Source organism: Mus caroli, unplaced genomic scaffold, assembly GCF_978045245.1.
Source record: "Mus caroli unplaced genomic scaffold, Mus_caroli_1 scaffold_1, whole genome shotgun sequence".
In the NCBI taxonomy this organism is placed as follows: Eukaryota; Metazoa; Chordata; class Mammalia; order Rodentia; family Muridae; genus Mus; species Mus caroli.
In genome coordinates this window covers 102454089-102471381 of record NW_028227256.1, presented here as the reverse complement: position 1 = coordinate 102471381, position 17293 = coordinate 102454089, and the positions used below count along the sequence as shown (strand labels likewise).

The following is a 17293-nucleotide window of genomic DNA, read 5'->3' as shown; positions in this document are numbered from 1 at the left end:
TAGAATAAAAGTTACAAAATATTCCTTTTGACAACCAAAGGCTAAAGCTGTGCATTGTAAGTGCTGTTGGTATGCTAAGACATAACCAGCAGGTGGCACTACATGATTAAAAGAAATTTGAAATGCTAAACTCACTGCCCTGAAAGGAGGAAAGACACTGTATTTCCAAAGTGCTCAGTTTTTCTGGGCATGGTGGTGCAGGTCTGTGATCCACCCATGCTAGTCCAAGGTCAGCCTGGCACACATAGCTAAAATAATCAAAACAAAATTTGAAGAAAAAATAATGCCATGCAAGTGAGAAAGAAGACTTAGGGTTCTCTTAAGATGCTATTGGGGGCAGTAGAAGCAGGCAGGAGCTGTGCACCTGACACAGGAGAACAATTGGCTAGAATATCTTTTCTCTTTTGAAACTTATTATGTAAATAGTAAGTACTTAAAAATGTAAATTTTATTTAGAAAACCCAATATATTTTCCTCTTAACTTAATTGCTTCCTTTTCATATATTTGTTTCCTTGAAAGCATATGGAAGCACACATATGGAAGTGCCCTCACTTAGATCACATGCATACACTGGGTTGGAGAGGAGCCTTTCTTTGTGTCACCAATTTGATTTCCTGATCACTTACAAGGCACACAATCTCTTCATTAAACTGACGTCAACTTTTAAAAACAGCTTTCATAAATTACATATGTGCTTGGGAAATGATTCATTCTTACAGACATGAATGACTGCGTGATTCTGTACCATTGGTCATGTTAAGGAAAGAAACTTGACCCACAAATAACTCTTGCCCTTGATTCTGCTTTTATTTTCATGAGATGCTATCCTGTAGTGGTGAGTTTTGCTACTCCACTTTATGCTCCCAGCAGGTCACACTTCCAGCAGCCCACCCAGCTCTTTGGATCCACAAACAAAAGACATAAACATATTAGCTTATTTTTGAAATGCCTTGGCTACTCTAAGGCTTGGCAGTTCTAATCCTCCCTCGGCTACCATACTTTTCCCTCAGGTACTCCAGGCTCAACATCTTCTAAATCTACCTTTAACTTGCTGCCCTATTGTCTGTCTGTGAAGCCTGCTAGTCTTTGCTGCCCAACATGCTTCTGGAAGGCTCTTCTGGAGGCCGCTTTCCCTTTGCTCCTATACTTCGGATGATCTTCCCTCTGCAGCTCTCAGTCTTATCCATCTCTCTTCCCCAAGTCATGGCAATTTTGCTTCTCCTCCTCCCTCCTGCATCCTATCCCATGCAAATCTAAGGGTCCCACCCCATCTCCCTTTGTCTGCTGGCATTTTTATTGATCAATCAAAAACCAATTAGGGACAAGGAACTTAAGTGTTTGGACATGTCGATTTCTAGTAGAATCAAAGCATTAGAACTAATCTCCAACACTTTTCCCTCTGTCTAGATAGATATTCTAGAAAGGAATAAATGGCTGTTATAAAATATTAGACCATGGCTAAGTGAAAATGTTTTGTAATAAAATTTTGAGTAACATGTAAAATTCCTTGCCCTCCAAATACTCTTTCACCCTGAAGAATGAACAACATTGTTAACAATTCTAAAATGCACTTTACTTTACAGTGTTTCAATAGTTGTGAAATAAAAAAGAACAGTAACACTTTTAGGGGACTGTGTGGACTGTTTAGAATGCCCATCTATGTCTTCTCATAAGCATAGCATGTTGACCATATGTTCTTTGGTTGATGATGATCTCTTTTGAGACAGGGTCTTGCTTTGTAGCCCTGTCTTAAAACTTACTGTGTGGACCAGGCTAGCCTTGACAATCATTGATTCTTTTAAAATGATGTTTTCATTAAAAGATGTAGTCAGTAAAGAAATTTTCCTTTAAGATGACTATGTGGAAAGGTTGTTAGTTTCTTCTTGGTATGCACCAGGGGAAATGGATAAGAGAAAGGCCTGGCCTGGCCTGGCCTGGCCTGGCCTTGCCTTGCCTTGCCTGTCGAGCCCCTGAGTTTTGGCATGGCACAAGAAGATAGTGTTGCATACTATCATAACATGACTGTTTTGATACAACAAAAGTTTTTTCTTAGTTCTAGAGACTATTAATTCTTTTTAAAAAAATTAATTTATTTTTTACATATTATATTCCATCCCCCCCCCCATTAAAATATTGTCAAGATTCTGCTCCCTCCAAAGTCTCTAGGGAAGAGATCCTTTCTTGAGCCATATAACTTCCTGTGGCTGCCTGCAATTCTAGGTGTTCTTTGCCTTATAGGGGAATCATTCTAGACTATTCTCACATGTGTTCCTCGTATGTTAATACATACATATATATATATATGTGTGTGTGTGCATGCATGTTTATGTGTGTGCACACACTTGTGGATATTTCACATTCCTGTTAAGGATAGCAGTCTTTTGAATTAGGATTATTTCAAGCCAGTATTAGTTCATGTTAGCTTGATTGTAGCTGTGTGTTAGTTAACTTTCTGTGACAAAATTCCTGAGATATACCAGCTAAGAAAGAGTAGGTTTTATTTTGGCTTATGGTTTTGGAGATCTCTTTCCATGACCAGTCAGCTCCATTGGCCCTGTGATGAGGAAGTACTATATTCTGGCAGGGAGTGTGTGGTAGTTCAAGCTCCTTGCTTAGTGGCATGTGAGCTTAAAGTGACTGCACTCTATATCTCCTTTAAGGGTACTTGCCCAACTATCTAAAACGTCTTACTACGCCCTGCCTTTCATTCTTTTTGGACAGTGTCTCATGTAACCCAGGCAGTCTTCGAACTTGCAGTGTAGCCAACTATAGCCTTGTGTTCCTGATGCCCCTTGTCTGTGCCTCTTGAGTGTGTGACTACAGATCTGTACCATCATCCATGGCCTAGGCCCTAGGTGGTCTTTACCACCTTCTAGCAGTGCCAAGCTAAGGACCAAACCTTTAACACATGGTCCTTTGGGGGACATTTAATACATAAGCTGCAATCTTCACAGACTCTATTTGCAAATAAAATTAGTTTTCTGAGTGGCAGGGGTCAGGACATCAACACAAGGTCTTGGGGTATATAGTATGACTCCCAACAGAGGGCAATAGCTCACATTTGTCATCAATTTAAGCCATTGCCAAGAAATAATCTGCAATGCTTTTTAACTACATAAACACTTAACTAGTATTTATGGTTTGCCTGCTTTGTGCCAGATCCTGTACTTGATGCTGGAAAATAAATAGTGCCATGATACTGGACTCAAAACCCTGTGAGAACATACAGAAAGATAGCAAAACAAACAACTAGAGCAAAAACTGACTGCACAGCATGCTAAGAAATGATCAATATAGAATGAGCGCAGATTGTTTTTAGAAGAACTCTTGCAGAGCTTCAAACCTGCTGATAGATGGAAAATTACATCAACTGTAATTAAGTATGGTAAGGTGCTGTCAGGTAAAGGCTTGTTCATACCTCTGAGAGGAATGTGAGACAGACATTCCAGAAATACAGAAAGTCTTTGCTCAGCACACATTTGAAACAGTGACAACCAGTGTGCCTACTCACAAGCAGTAGCACCCATGGATCCCTGGGTTCAGAAGTGTTACAGGTGGATGTGAAACAGCAAAGTATGGCAGTAGTACCCAGCTGAGGACTCAGCTAAGGAGAGGAGAAGGCCTGAGTAATAGCAGCTGACCATTTCCATGGGTAAATAGTCTCGTAAGTTATTGGAAGCCACCAAGGTGGATCCACTAGGAAGTAGGCAGTGTAGTACCATAAATTCACTAGAGAAGATGGGAACAAGTGAGAGCATCCACTGATAGAGAGACAGGAGACTCAGGAGTGGCAGTATAGAGGGGCAGACTACTGCATTGGAAAGAGAAAGCACTTTATTTATTTATTTATTTACTAGGTATTTTCTTCATTTACATTTCCAGTGCCATCCCAAAAGTCCCCCATGCCCCCCTCCCCCAGAGAAAGCACTTTCATATTAGTTTTGGGCTATTACTTCTGGAAGGTAATTTTTTTTTTCAGTAAATGAGAAAAATTTGCATTTGAAATGAAGCATCCCTAAGTATTTTTGTTTTAATAATGCCTTGAGAAGACTTCCTGGTTTTAGCCAAATAGGGGGGAAAGATGTGACCATGTATTTGTTTTGTTGGGCCCACACAGCTGCCTGTCTCCTTCTTTCTTTTTTGATTGTTTAATACAGAATCTCACTTTGCAGCCCAGACTGCCTTCTAACTCCTCTGTCCCCTGAGTACTGGTATTGCAGACTCGCAACATTGTCATTCTTCTAGCCCCTCTAACGTACATTTCCTTTTTTTAAGACTTAAAAAAGTTTGGTAGGCTTGTATGTCTCTCTGTGTGTATGTGCACATATGAGTGCAGGTACCCACACAATCCAGAAGATGATATCAAATGCCTTGCAGCTATAGGTCTAGGTAGAGTTGGGAACCACTAATGTGGATGTGGAATCAAACTTTGATCCTCTGGAGGAGCTTCAAGTGCTCATAACCACTGAGTTACTTCTCCTTCTTTCCTCTTTAAAATTTGTGTGTGTGTGTGTACATGTGTGCACTCAAGTGCTGTGGGCCAAATATACTGAGTGAGATCAGAGGACAGCCTATAGAAGTCTGTCCCTTTCTTCTACCATATGGGTTTGGGTATTGAAACTCAGGTTGTCAGGCTTAGCAACAAGTATAATTGTGCTGCTAAGCCATCTTACTGGTTCTTAAAAATAAAAAGTCTAGATCCACACAGCAGAGAAAATGTGATGTTTGTCTTTCTGTGTCAGACTTACATCACTTAATATGTTCTTAAGTTTCTACCACTTTTTTACAAATGATATGACTTGTTTATGGCTGAATGACACTCTGTTTTGTATATGTAACACACTTTATATGTAAATCAGTTGTTCATAGACATTTAGGCTGATTCCATAACTTGGCTCTTGTAAATAGTCCCCTGATTAACATAGATGTATTGGTATTTAAGTTATATATTCAGATTCCTTCAGATGAATAACTCCGAGTAGATCTAGCTTCCTTCCTTCTTCCTTCCTTCCTTCCTTCCTTCCTTCCTTCCTTCCTTCCTTCCTTCCTTCCTTCCTTCTTTTCATTGTTATTTTTTTATATGAGGAATCTCCATGCTGATTTCTAGAGCCGATCTACTGACTTGTATTCCCACCAACCATGCTCTCATAGCCCATTCTCTGCATCCTGGCCAGCTTTTATTTTTTTATATTTTAATGATGCTAGCTTTTAACTAGAGTAACAAGGACTCTCAATGTAGTTTTTGTTTTTAAGATTTATTTTTAACAGTCTGTGTGTGTGTGTGTGTCTGTCTGCCACATGTATGTAAGGTGCCTATCTGAGAATGCCAGAAGAGGGTGACTGAAAATAAAAATTAAATAAAGGAATAAACAAAACAAAAAAGTTGTAGTTTTGTGAGTTTGTTTCTAAGTCCGCTATTCTGTTCCATTGATCTATGTGTGATTTTACACTACTTCTATCCTGGTTTTGTTACGATGGCTTTACAGTTTAATTTGAAATCGGTTATTGAGGTATCTTCGGCATTGTTTCTCTTCCTTAGGACTGCATCAACTCATACTCTTCCTTCTGTGCTGCTGTATAAAGTTTAGGATTTTTTTTCTGTATCTGTAATGATTGTTATTTTGATGAAGATTCCAGTGAATCTGATGATAGCTTTTGGTAATGTATCTATTCTTAAAGTATCAGTTCTTTTGATCCACAAACCTGGAAGGTCTTTTTTTTTCCTCTTTCAGGTTTGTTCATTTGTTTGTTTGTTTTTGTTTCTTCCTTTATTGTATAGTTTTCATTTAGAGGTCTTCACCCTCTTTCTTTAAAGATTATTTTTAAAGTATTTTGTTTTGCTATTGTGAATGGGGTTGTTTTCTTGATTTTATTCTTAACATGTTCTTTACTAGTTGATAGAAAAGTAACTGATTTTATATATTGATTTTTTTACCCTGCTACTTCGCTGAAAGTATTTATCAGATTTATGAATTTTCTAGTGAGACCCTTAGTACCATTTAAGTATAGCATCAGATCATAAGATAGGGATAAGCCAGGGAGCCTGGTGCTCTGCTTTCAGAGTATAGCAGCAAACTACCCTGCAGAAATCTAGGGATGTGTATATGGGCTCAGAGCTGCTAGACCAGCAACAAAGTACATTGGTAGTAAGGAGGCAGCTCCTGTGACTAAGCAATTGCCAGCTATGGACAAATCACCCATAGGTAATGGGTCTTATTCCTTGCTACTGAATGTGAGGGCACAGACACTGTGGCTTACATAGACTGGATTCACTGTTCCATGTTGTTCTCAGTGAATTTGTCTGAATCTCCCCACTCCACACATACCTCTTGTACCCATCTTCCACCTGGACATGGTAGCAGGATGCTGTCTTGTTGGAATTGTCCAGGTCTCTGTAGCAGTGCAAATTTAAATCAAGTCCCCTTCTTAAGATGGCATCTTGATATAGCACCCCAGATGCTGATCTTCTTTAGTGCTAACCTGTCAAACAGAAAAGTCACTGTCAGATCAAATTTCCCCATGATATAGAACCTACCAGATCCAAGAATCTCTTTAGCCGTTAAGACTGCCAGTGTGGAGGTTGGAGCAATAGCTCAGCAATTAAGAACACTGACTGCTCTTCCAGAGGTCCTGAGTTCAATTCCCCGCAACTACATGGTGGCTTGCTCACAACCTTCTGTAATGAGATCTGATGACCTCTTCTGGTGTATCTGAAAGATAGCTACAGTGTACTCATATAAATAAAATAAATCTTTAAAAAAAGAAAAAGAAAAAGAAAAGACTGCAATGTGTTGACATTGGTGAATTATACTTTGCTTTACTACATGACCCTTCTCTTGCATATAATCCCATGGTGGAAACTTGTAATCCACTATCCTACTCCAGAAGTCTCATGTTAAATACTCTAAAGAATATATACGATAGCAAAGGAACAGTAGATCTGGATACTGTAATGGCATGCATGTGTTTTTAGAAATAATGGCTTTGTAGGATTTAGTGAATATCTTATCAGAATACTTAGTGACTCTAAACCTACAGCAGTAACACTAAAGTAGAGGTGAATTCCTAGTCACACTGGCAATTCCTTTGTCAGGTCTGTTTTTGTTCTCTGCTCTAAGGTGCCACATGTGAGGTCCCAGCCATATCCTGAACCAGCATGTCTCTCTAAAGACCGGGTGCAGTGGTTCTTGACTGAATACTTACTTGTTCCTCTTGTTGCTCTCTTTATGGCCCCATCTGTTCCAAAATGCCCTCTGAGTAGCTCTGATTGTGTTTCTAGCTCTGTGGTCTGATCACAGGAGTTTCTGTGAGTTCCAGCTATTTCTGTGTTTACACATTTTAAAAAAGATTTGCCTAGTCTTATTTTGTGTATGAGTGCTTACCTACATGTCTGCATATGTATTGCATGTGTACCCAATGCTCATAGAGACCAGAAAAGGAACTTGATCCCGTGGAACGGAGTTGCAGCTGTTGGGAGCCACCTTGTGGGTGTGAGACATAGAATCCGGGTCCTCTGCAAGAACAGCCAGGGCTCTTAACCACTAAGCCATCTCTCCAGCCCTCTTGGTTTATATGTTTTAATTACAAGCAAATCTTGTTATCATCTGAGGTGATATGTTTGGACTCTTTATTACTACACACTAACAAATATCAGATGGGCCTGAAGAAGGCAGAGTCAGGCTCTATCTCTTCTCTAACCTCTGCGCATTCTGAAGTGCTGACATTTGTCTTTTCTGTTTTGATGCCAAAAGCAGCACAGTGGATTTGTTGTTGTGCGTATGTGTGAGTTGAACTCAGAACCTCATGAATGTTCCTGTGGAATGTTACTGTGGAGTACTCTATACTCTCAGTGCCCCTTACACTAGTTTCATCAGAAGCATTATAAAATGTAATTTGTGGTGTGTGTGGTTGGTGTACTTTTGTATTCCCAGCTACTCAGAAGGCTGATACAGAAAGATTGCTTGAGCTCATAGGTTTAAATCCAGTCTGTGCAATTTGTTAGGATGCCCAACCTTCAAAAAGTAATTATCCATCTGCCTATGTGTATAATCCAATTTGTATACACAATTATATACAGTGTTTATTTGTTTTACAGCTGTATCAAACTTTTATAACTTATTCAGAATTGTTATGGTTTTCCAAATTATTCGTTCTCACTTATGTAAAACGAGATGAAAACACTGGTTACAAGGTAAATGAATGTCTTATTAGGGGCTGGAGCTGGAGCTCCATCGTATTTGCTTGTGTAGCATCTAAGGCCATGTCCAACTCCTAGTTCTCTAGAAAAAGCCACTAAAATCATACCAGTGAGTACTGACAAGCACAGCTTTGTGTGTGTGTGTGTGTCTGTGTGTGTGTGTGTGTGTATAAAATGCTGGGATTTATTAGATTTGTGAAATTTAGAATAGAAATAATTTCTCATAGTAAAAAAAGGATTCATTTTTTACAGAACAATAAAAATAACCCATATTTTCTGTTGAGAAGAGATTTTAAAGAGAAGCAGCTCTGTAGATAGTTGTTTGGGATGTGTTTTGTGAAAGGAAAGCTTATTAACACAGAATATAGGTAATATATAAAATGAATTTTTCCCCGGGACAAAAGACTGACTAGAAACAGATTATTTCAAAACTGTATTGGAGCAGAACTTGCCAGATTAAGCCTGTGTATAGGAAGAGTGAAAATGGTAGTAAGCAGATTAATCCACGTGTGCATGTTCAGAACTTATACTTTGATAGGTGCCTCTTTATCAAACAATGCATTTTTCTCATCCTTTCACTTGTTAAGGATTTAACTTCCTTTTCTTTTTTAAAATTTTGTAATTATATTTATGTACAGAAAACTTAGTTTTCTACATTTAACCCAGTTTAGTGATGAGTTCTTTAGCCTTTTGCTTTTCCAGTTTGGCAGTGTGAGCCACAGACTTAGACTCAGGGTGTTGCCTCTCCAGTGGTAGCAGATCTCATTGTGTCTGTCATTGTAATTGGTCCTAATTGCTTCCACCAGCTTAGTCAGAGCACCCTTGTCTTCCAAGTTAACCTGTGAAGGCAGCTGTGGTGCATGTCTTCCTATGGACCAGGTGCCCCAGCCTGGCCTTTCCCTTGATGATGCAGTAGGGGACCCCCATCTTTTGACACAGGGCAGGCAAGAAGACCATCATCAGCCCAATGGGGTCTACTTCATGAGCAGTCACCACCAGCTGACCCTTCTTTTTCTCCACCTAGGTGTGACTGTATTGACCCCTGCTCAGAGGACAGGTGGTATCCTAGTTGGGACATCACCTTTGCCAACAGCTTTCTTTTCAGCATGGGTCAATAGCCTTTGTTTCTTCTCCTGCTTTGTCTCTGGCCTGTACTTGTGGGCAAGCTTAGGTAGCTGGGTAGCTGTTTGCCAGTCCAGGGCACAAGTATACTGGTTAATGGCAGCAAGTACTTTGAGCTGCTTATAGAAGATGTCCCTTTGCTGCTGCAGCCTGATACAGCAGAGACATTTGACTTGAATGAAACATGTGAAATCCTTTTTGGTCAGGATGTCCTGCCCAGTGCTAGAGTTCTTTGGCCTTTTCTCAAACAAAGTATTGACCACCTTTTTAGTCACCTGCTTCTTCACAACACTGAGGGGTGGGGCCATCTTCTTCCCCTTGGCCTTCTTTCCTTTTGGCATTTCGCTCAGCTGGAGGAGAGAGGTTAACTTCTTTTTCTATTGGAGCCCTTTTATGGTCATCAAAAAAGTACATAACAGGTTAGGAGGTAACTCAAATAGAGGAGTTCTTGCCCAGTCTGCATGAGTACTGAGCTCACTTTCTAGTATGAACATCAGGAGATAAAGGAAAAACCATGCAGTCCTTTCTGTCTTTTGTTGCTGCTTCTTCCATTCCTCTCCTCCTCCTCCTCTTATTCTTTCTCCTTCTCTCCTATTCTTACTTCCTTTATCCCTTCTTCCTTCTCTCCCTGCCCTTCCCCTTCTCCATGTCCTTCATTCTGTCTTCCTGTTATTTCCCTTTTCCCCATCTTCTTCTTTCTCCTTTTTTTTTCTCTTTTTATAGCAGATTTCACTATACAGTAGATGCTAATATGAAACATCTGATTCTGCTTTAGCTTTGTAACTGCTGGCATTACAGAGTATGCAGATAACCCATCTGTCTCATTCTTTCTAAAGGTCTGGGAGCTAACCAATTCTGTAAATATTCTAGAGATACATCATTAGGTTGTATTAAACCTAAAACTTTGGGTATTCTAGAAAAGATACAAATATAATAAACTTGATAAGTATGTATCATTGTCTAAACTCTCTCTCTCTCTCTCTCTCTCTCTCTCTCTCTCTCTCTCTCTCTCTCTCTTTGTTTTGTTTTTCTTGTTTTTTGAGACAGGGTTTCTCTGTGTAGCTGTGTCTCTCCTGGCTGTCCTGGAACTCACTCTGTAGACCAGGCTGGCTTCGAACTCAGAAATCCACCTGTCTCTGCCTCACAAGTGCTAGGATTAAAGGCATGGGCCACCATGCCTGGCATTGTCTAAACTCTTAAATACCAATGTCCAAGCTGCTATTTAAAATGAAAAGTTGAGTGTCTGAATGGACATTCTTATACCAAGTGTTTTAGTTACCTTTGCTATCACTGTGGCAAAATACCTGACAGAAATAATTTAGGGAAGGAAAGATTTATTTTGCCTCATGGTCTGAGAGGTTTCACTCCATCACGATGGAGGAGATATGGTGGCACATAACAGAATAGTTCATATCGTGGCAGGCCAGGGAGCAAAGAAAAGAGGGACATTACTACTCAGCTGGCTTTTCTCCCCTCCCCAACCCCCTTTTTTCAGTCCTGCTCAGGCCCCTAGCCTATATAATGGTACTAGTACTGCGCACATTCAAGGGTGAGTCTTTTCAACTCTGTCCCTATCTCCCCACTGTATTCTCCCTCCCTCTCTCCTTTTCTAGCTCTCCTTCTGTCAAATGGCCTCACAGATACATGCAAGTCTCCTAGATGATTCCAAAAGCACCCAGGTTAATAATGAAGATAAACCATTATGCTAATGATGTCAACTTACTCTAAAAAGTCAAGATGGCTGATGAAGGTCTTCCTCTTCCTGCTCATTAACCTCTGAGAACACATTTCTGCTCCTGAAATCTTCTCTTCCCTGTATTACATTGTGTGCTGCTTTAGTCTTTGCTTAAGGAAAGTTGATTTTCACTCCTTTAATTGATCTTGTCAGTATTCTGAATCCCCTCCAAATCTTATCACTACTTTGTACTGTCAATCTAGAGGCAAGGAAATGCTAAGTAGATATATTTCTTAGCAAGAAAGTGGTAAAAATATGTTACCGGAATTCAAGAGTACTGAATACCAAAGACCTATTTGCTGAAATAAAAATAATACATTAAGGAAGTTAAGTAGAAATTTCATTTGCATTCATAGTCTAGGAATTTTGAATTGAAAAATTTCTAGACATCCATTAGACAAATAGAATTCCTTCAAAAAGTTGTGACCATCCAAGCCCAGTGGCACAGGCCTGTAATCACAGATACATGGGGGGCTGAGGCAGGAGGATGGAAAGTTGAAGGCCTGCCAGACTTACAGAGTACATTCAAGGACAGTAACTCAGTGAGACCTAGCTTCCAAATGCAAAGTAAAAAGGGGTAAGGATGCCTGAGGCCCTGGGTTCATTTCAAAGCCCTGGACGGGAAAAACAAAAAGAATAAATTCATGTTATACTCCAGGGTAACAAGCATCCAATTATGTTGTACCCTTTGGTGTTCAGAATGGAGTAAGATGTCTGGAAATCTTGCCAGAATGAGGCTTGAAATGCCCCCCCCACACACACACCCCCAGCTCTATGGCTACCTGGACAAATTCTGTGTAGGTGTTGGTACAGTGAGCTTTGGTTCTATGTAATTTACTGTAAGAAAAAAAATTTAAGACCATAGTACTTGGGCTAGGTGTGGTGGTGCACACCTTTCAGAACTTAAGAGGCAGATGGATCTCTTGAGTTTCAAGTCAGTTAGAGCCCCACAGAAATACTCTGTCTCATAAAACCAAAAATAAATAAATAAACACTGGAATGAGATAAATGAATGAATGAATGAAGGCCGTGATTGCGTTGGCACTGGTGGCTGTTGTTAGCTCCTTTTTCTTTCTTCCCGGAAGTACACCTGGCCTTCAACTTTAGACATCTCTAAGCATTGTGCTGAGTTAGCCTCCACATGTAGTGAATCAGGGAGAGTGTCTCACCATCTCTTTTCTTGCACAAGCACTCCTTCCTCTATCTCACATGCTTGAACATTGATAAAATTGTAAAAATAAGTTTAATATGTGAAAAGAAAAGGATACAGCTCATAGCTATTTTTCTTATAAAAATTAATACCTTAAAACAACATCTTCATCCAGAACTGAGACAAGTGACCCCATTCTGTAAGCAACAAAACCAGATCAAATACAATTGTTCAAGTTAAAAAAGAAGAAAGAGAACAGCACAGTACTGCCAGTTACACTTCTAGAAATCAATTTTGACTTATAACTCTGACTGGTACTGTCCTGTATGGAATGTCACATATAAGAACTCAAAAGCATACGCTCATTTTTACCAGCTCCTTACCGCACTGTTATATTAACATTCTATGTTTCATTGCCACATGTTGGTGTTTTTCACTGTTATACAGGATGTGTGAACCTGCAATTTATTTATGTATTTCACTACTGACAAATATTTGTATTATGTCTAGTTTTTGTCAGTTACATATTGTATGCTTTTTTTTATTGTTGGGGTTTTTTACTGTGGGTTTTTTTTTAAGACATCATTTTCTGTGTAAGCTCAGTATGGCATGGAACTTGCTATGTATCACAGTCTAACCTCAAACCCAGGACTCTTTCTGCCTGCCAAATTTTAGGATTGCCAGTATATTCCACAAGGTTTAGTTTTTACTTATGTTGTAAGTATACATAAGTGCACATGGGGTAAATTTTTGGATCATTGTGTGTGTGGTATTTATTTTATACTCTCAATTTTCCAAAATGATTGTGCCAATATATATTCTTTGGGGGAAGCAAAAGTTTGCCTCTATTTTTTAAGGTTCTATTATTCTTGGGACTGAATTTTACATAGAGTAGTAAATTATGAAACTCAGCCAGGATAGCTAATTTGCTGGAGAAGTATCTAGAGGAATAAGGACTCATGTAATGAGATGTTCTTGCATATATTTTCCTGTCCTGAACCTGCCATTCTTAGTCAGAATCATGCTTTTTCTGGGTGTGATGGTACATCCCAGGACTGGGGAGCAGGGGAAGGAATGTACTTTGCCTCTAGAATAGGGAGATAGTAGCAGCAGCAGTAAACACACTTACTGATAACTATAAAGCAAAGGCAGGTGACGTTGCTTCTGTATGTCTCTGGCATACATTGGAAGATACTCACTCTGAGGGAAGATCTTCCTCTTTAGTTAATACTCTCCAGAAGCACTCAGAAGGGTATGTTTTAGGACAGTGATTCCCAACCTTACTAATGCTACAAGCCTTTACTACGATTCCTCATGCTGTGATGACCCTAACTATAAATTTAGTTCTGGACTACTTCATAACTGTCATTTTGCTAATGTTATAAATCATAATGCAAATATCTGACATGCAGAATATCTGATATGAGACTCCCAATGGGGTGGTTACCCACAAGTTGAGAACGGCTGTCTTAGGTGATTCTAAATCTTGTCATGCTAGATAAACCCTGGTATTGATATTCCACATAGTTTGATATGTCTAAACATCTGTTGTTATTCCCTAGATTTTCTTTCCTTACCTGAGTACTGTAATGTACTGTAATAAGCATAAATGCTTCTACAAAATGTTTTTCTCATTTTTCTTCATTCCTATCTTTTTACTTAATTTGTAAATCTGTAGTATTTTTAGAATGACAATATGACTATATCATTCTTTTATTTTTTTCCTAAGTACAGGCCTATAGCATTTTGATAGCTTTATAAACAAAACAAAACAAACAAACAAACAAACAAACAAACTGCCTGAGGATTACTCTGTAGTTCATTCTTGCCTGAAACCTGCTGTAAAGCCTAAGCTGGCCCTAAATCTGAGGTCCTTTTGCCTTTGCCCCTGAGAGCTATAGGCATGTGCTACTAGAGCAGGCTCTGTGTGATAGATTTATTGATTCATTCTGTGTGCTTAGCACTTTCCTAAGTATTATTGTGAAAATTAATGGAAGTATAAGATGCTATCTTGGCCCACATGAAGTTAAAATGTAATTGAATGGGAATAAACTGATTATTAACCCACAGTAAAGTGCTAATGGTGTGAGGAAAGATTTGGAATGGGTCATAAAGATTTGATTTGAAAAGCATAAAGATCTTTATGGACAGGAACTCAGATGTGAATGCAAGATAGATGACAAATGAAAAGGTGTGTGTGTATGTGTGTGTGTGTGTGCGCGCACATGCTTGTGATTATGTATGTATGTACATATGTGCGTATGTATGTATGTATGGGATCATGAGGAATTAAGAGTAATAGAAGTAGTCTGTGGAGCATAGAACTGATGAAGTAGATTAAAAAGCTGTAATAATTACAAGAAAGTTAGAGGATGCAGTCAGTATTCATGACTAGAATACGTCAGAGCAAGGAAGAGGAGGCCAGCTATTATAAGGCCCTTTTAAAAAAAAAGTTGGCAGTTTAGATACAACCCTCAACAAAAATGCATGTGCCTTGACTCAGTAATTCAATTTCTAAAGCTTCCAGGAAAACATTCCAAATATTTAGTGATAGAAAAAGGGACCAAACTAACATTCTGAAGTAACTTTTTCACTTTCTTTGCATTTCTCCCTCTTGACACCTTTTCTTTACAAATCTAAGTCAATTCTCTGGAGGAGGAGAGGATGGTGGATTCTCCTGGAGTCAGAAACACGATAGCCTTAATTGTGTTCTCCTCAGGTGAAAGACCTGGGAGATCTTCAAATCAGGACAGGCTGTCTTTCCTTTTAAGTTTATTTGTAGTGTGTGTGTGTGTGTGTGTGTGTGTGTGTGTGTGTACAGGCATTGGGCGTCCAGAATTGCAGTTACAGGCAGTTATGAGCCACCGGACATGGATGCTGGCCACTGAACATTGGTCCTCTGAAGAGCACTGAATCACCTCTCTCAACACAGGTTTTTTTGTTTTTATTGGCTATTTCCTTTATTTACATTTCAAATGTTATCCCTTTCCTAGTTTCCCCTCTGAAAATCCCCTATCCACTCCTCCCTTCCCCTGCTTACCAACTCACCCACTCCTGCTTCCTGGCCCTGGCATTCTCATATACTGGGGCATAGAACCTTCACAGGACCAAGGACCTCTCCTCCCATTGATGACCTTGTAGGCCATCCTCTGCTACATATGCAGCTGGAGCCATGAGTCCTACCATGTGTTTTCCTTGATTGGTGATTTAGTCCCTGGGAGCTCTGGGGGTACTGGTTAGTTCATATTGTTCCTCCTATGGGGCTGCAAACCCCTTTAGCTCCTTGGGTACTTTCTCTAGCTCCTTCATTGGGGACCCTGTGCTTTTGTCAATGGATGGCTATGAGCATCCACTTCTGTATTTGTCAGGCACTGGCAGAGCCTCTCAGGAGACAGCTATATCAGGCTCCTGTCAGCAAGCTCTTATTGGCATCCCCAATAGTGTCTGTTTTTGGTGGTTGTCTATAGGATGGATCCCCAGGTGTGGCAGTCTCTGGATGGTCATTCCTTCAGTTTCTGCTCCAAACTTGTAACACAGATTCTTAAGCAGGGTTTCTTATAGAATGCAAGAATGTTTCTAGGTAGTCTTCTCTGGTTCATAAATTTTTCTTTTTTTTTTCCTTTTAAAAAAATCATACATGATTATGTTCATTTTCTAGAGAAGAGTCTCAAATAAATGAATTTCAGACCATCCCACCTCAGGTTACAAAGAAGATTTACTTAAGTCTCATCAGAGGTGGGGAACCACCAGTCAGAAAGAAGACAAGTGGTGTGATGTTTGAGCCATGCAGTTGTCACAGTTTTATCATATATCACTTCCCATAGCCTTCAGTAACTTTGTGTGCATTGTTAGATGTTGATGAGACTCACTGTAGGAATGCAAGCTTAGTTAAGCAGGATATATTCAAATTTGCATTGAAACATACTTATTCATATCATAAAGGCGATTGTTCTGATATTTCCTTTTTTCTATAATGTTGGTAATGCCTTAGGGTTTATATAGTTTGGATTTTTCTATAATTTTTAGTATCTTCTGAACATGTCGTAGAAAAATGATGAATAAGTTCAAATATCTCATGAGCTCCCAGCAAACTCTGCCAGAGCACTTCTATAATGTGGATTTCTGGACCCTGTTTGGGTGAGGCATAAGTGCACCGGTCGATGTGCCAGCACTGTCTTTGTGTCTAGGACACACAGGAAGGCTTAGTGATGGAACTTAGTGGTCTACTGATGATCTTAATTTTATCCACAGTTTCTTTTCATGGCCATACATCTCTTTAGAATGATGGCTTATATAGAGTTCTTAATTGTAGTTGGTGTTTGAAGCTTTGTGTCCTGGATGGGGTATAGCTCATCAGTGGGATACTTGATTATCATGTCCAAGGCCTTGTGTTTGATTCCTAGTACTACTAAAAAAAAAATTAAAAAGAAATCTGAGGTAAAGAAAATGAAGTTTTACCATAATCTCTTCTTAGAGGCAATCAAATATCCAGCCACAGTAAAGTTTAACCTAGTGTTTCCTTTCTTGTTCATTTTTATTTGGTTTTGTTTTCTGTTTGTTCCATTTTTTTTCCTGTATTTAGTAAGAAATGCAAGAAACCAAATTAGGAAACATTAAACCTATTATTTCCTTTTCTTTTGTAGGTTGCTTTCTGATTCTCAACAGCTGGACATTTTAAGAAAAGCAAGATCTTATATAAAACAAGAAAAATTTGATGAAGTAGTAAGTACATAGGCAGTTGGGGTCAGGGTGTGGGGCGCTCTGCCCAGGAAGCAAATCAGGCAGGCTGTTGGGTTCCTTGAGGAGGGACATTAGCCTCAGACATACTCCTCTTTATTTCAGGTGGGTACAGTTTTCTAGCTCAGAAAGGAACTGTATTACCTTTTTTTTTCTTTTCTGTTTTTTTATGGCTAAACAAATACTGAGTCCCCATCATCCTCTTGTAAGGGTGTAATGTGCAACATTTACCACTTATGTCACCACATTCATACTAAAGCTTCAACTCTACGTACCTCTACTCCACTGGTTTTCTGTACTACATTGTATTGCATTGCATAGTTTTGTGTTTACATTACAGCGGATTGAGCA

The 17293-nt window shown here is 39.3% G+C and overlaps 1 protein-coding gene across 3 annotated transcripts in view; it reads left to right on the top strand.

Annotated features, from left to right (window-relative positions):
• Positions 1–17293, top strand: part of Pign (phosphatidylinositol glycan anchor biosynthesis class N) — a 142162-nt gene that overhangs the window by 38528 nt on the left and 86341 nt on the right. For all 3 annotated transcript variants that reach the window (XM_021156326.2, XM_085839975.1, XM_021156318.2), the window contains exon 15: positions 16849–16927. In XM_021156326.2, coding sequence (XP_021011985.1) covers positions 16849–16927 — 79 coding nt within the window. The remainder of the gene's footprint in view (positions 1–16848; positions 16928–17293) is intronic.